This window comes from Rosa chinensis, chromosome 1 (genome assembly GCF_002994745.2).
Source record: "Rosa chinensis cultivar Old Blush chromosome 1, RchiOBHm-V2, whole genome shotgun sequence".
NCBI lineage: Eukaryota > Viridiplantae > Streptophyta > Magnoliopsida > Rosales > Rosaceae > Rosa > Rosa chinensis.
In genome coordinates this window covers 59,409,748-59,411,891 of record NC_037088.1, presented here as the reverse complement: position 1 = coordinate 59,411,891, position 2,144 = coordinate 59,409,748, and the positions used below count along the sequence as shown (strand labels likewise).

Sequence of the window (2,144 nt, the reverse complement as noted above, 5' to 3'; positions counted from 1 at the left end):
TCTCCTAATCCATTACTCCTCAATTTGAGCCCAAACTCAAATTTGACCTAAAAACACCACCCCAATTTCTTCTTCTTCAAAATTTCAAAATATTTCTAAATCTTGCTAAATATGGTTGATTTGGATTGGAAAGCAAAAATGGTCTCCTCAGATATACCCAGCAAGTCCCCCAGGCTCTCCAACAAGCTCCACCACCTCTCCATCCCCGCCTCCTTCCGCGCCGCCCAAATCCAGTCCGACATTTCCCCCGCCTCCGAGCAGGCCTGCTCCACCTACGAGCACTACCTCCGCCTCCCCGAGCTCCGCAAGCTCTGGTGCTCCACCGACTTCCCCGCCTGGAAAAGCGAGTCCATTCTCAAGCCCGCTCTCCAAGCTCTCGAGATCTCTTTCCGGTTCGTCTCCACCGTCCTCTCCGATCCGAGGCCCTACGCCAACCGGAGAGAGTGGCGCCGCCGCCTCGAGTCGCTTATTATTAGTCAGGTTGAGCTCATCGCTTTGTTGATCGAGGACGATGAGGAGGACAGCGAGACGCGCGGCGCGGCGCCGATCGTTGATCTGAGCACGTCCGGCGGCGCCTTGGCTCGCGACGGGAGCTTGGCCGAGGTGTGGAGGGGCTCCGGCGAGAGCACCGTGGTGAGCCGCACCAGCGAGGCCAGCCTGCTGCCTCGGCTCGCCGCGTGGCAGAAGTCGGAGTCGATGGCGCAGAAGATCCTGTACTCGATCGAGTGCGAGATGCGGAGCTGTCCGTACACTCTAGGTCTCGGCGAGCCGAACCTCGCCGGAAAACCGAACCTGGATTACGACGCCGTTTGCAAGCCGTCGGAGCTGCATTTGCTAAAGAGGAGCCCGTACGACAGCCACATCGACAACCACGAGAACCAGGCGGTGTACACCACGCACCAGGTCCTGGAGTCGTGGGTGTTCGCCTGCCACGAGCTTCTCAAGCGCGTGAACCGCCGCGTCGAGTCCAGCGAATTCGAGAAGGCCGCCACCGACTGTTACCTGATCGAGCGCGTCTGGAAGCTTCTGGCGGAAATCGAGGACCTCCACCTGTTAATGGACCCGGAGGACTTTCTCAGGCTCAAGAACCAGTTGAAGATCAAAACGGTGGACGATACGGAGTCGTTTTGCTTCAGGTCGAAGGGACTGGTGGAGATCACAAGGCTGTGTAAGGACTTGAAGCACAAGGTTCCGAACGTGCTGGGAGTGGAGGTGGACCCGATGGGCGGGCCGAGGATCCAGGAGGCGGCGATGAGGCTCTACTCGGAGAAAACCGGGTCGGAGAAGATCCATCTCCTTCAGGCGATGCAGACTATAGAATCGGCGGTGAAACGTTTCTTCTTCGCGTACAAGCAGGTGCTAGTGGTGTTGATGGGGAGCTTGGAGGCGAAAGGGAACCGGGTCGTGGTGAGCCCGGAGTCCGGCGACGCGCTGAGTCAGATATTCCTGGAGCCGACGTATTTTCCGAGCTTGGACGCCGCGAAGACGTTTCTGGGGGACGGTTTGAGTCACGAAAACGTTTCGGAGAGACGGACGCGGAGGACTAGGTAGGGGGTTGACTGGATTTTGGATGTGGACACGGGTTGTGGAATCGGGTTTGACCCGGGGACTTGTTGTAGGATTATTATATCATCATTAAAGGAAAACAAATTCTTTTTGCTCGTTTTTCGGTTTTTACCTCTTGTGGGATGGAAGCTTGTAAAATATTACTTACAGTTCTTATAAAATATTTGATTTTTTCTATTTTGAAGGTTTTACTTTTTACCATAAGAAGAAAGAAAACTACCTCTTCTCTACCAGGTGTCCTAGATACTTTGATGGCGGCTCAAAGAATTTCTAACCAAAAAAAAAAAAAAAAAAAAGCAAACACTGTGAGTTTCAGTTTTCAATTTTTTTTGGGCCTAACATTGTTGTTTTAGTTTTACTTAGGAGGATCCAAAGCTCAACATGCTAAAGGTTGGATATATTTTAGTTTTACTTCTGAAAATTCTATACTCTAAAAAAAAAAAGTAAAAGTAAATTCTAAAAGGTTTTTTTTTTTTTTTTTTTTTTTTAATCACACCCCATCCATGAAGTTTCAATACCAATCTATATAGAGCTTGTACTAGACTACTAGTATGAGATGCACATCCCTACAATATGCA

General features: G+C 51.0%; 1 protein-coding gene across 1 annotated transcript; it reads left to right on the top strand.

The window, feature by feature from the left end:
• Positions 1-1,743, top strand: LOC112182936 (nematode resistance protein-like HSPRO2). Its single transcript, XM_024321498.2, has one exon. It carries the CDS (start codon positions 112-114, stop codon positions 1,549-1,551), a length of 1,440 nt encoding a protein of 479 aa, XP_024177266.1. The 5' UTR covers positions 1-111; the 3' UTR covers positions 1,552-1,743.
• The last annotated feature ends 401 nt before the right edge of the window (positions 1,744-2,144 follow it).

Bases quoted from the DNA above. Each gene is read 5' to 3' on its own strand.
- LOC112182936 (XM_024321498.2), top strand. From the start codon at position 112: ATGGTTGATTTGGATTGGAAAGCAAAAATGGTCTCCTCAGATATACCC.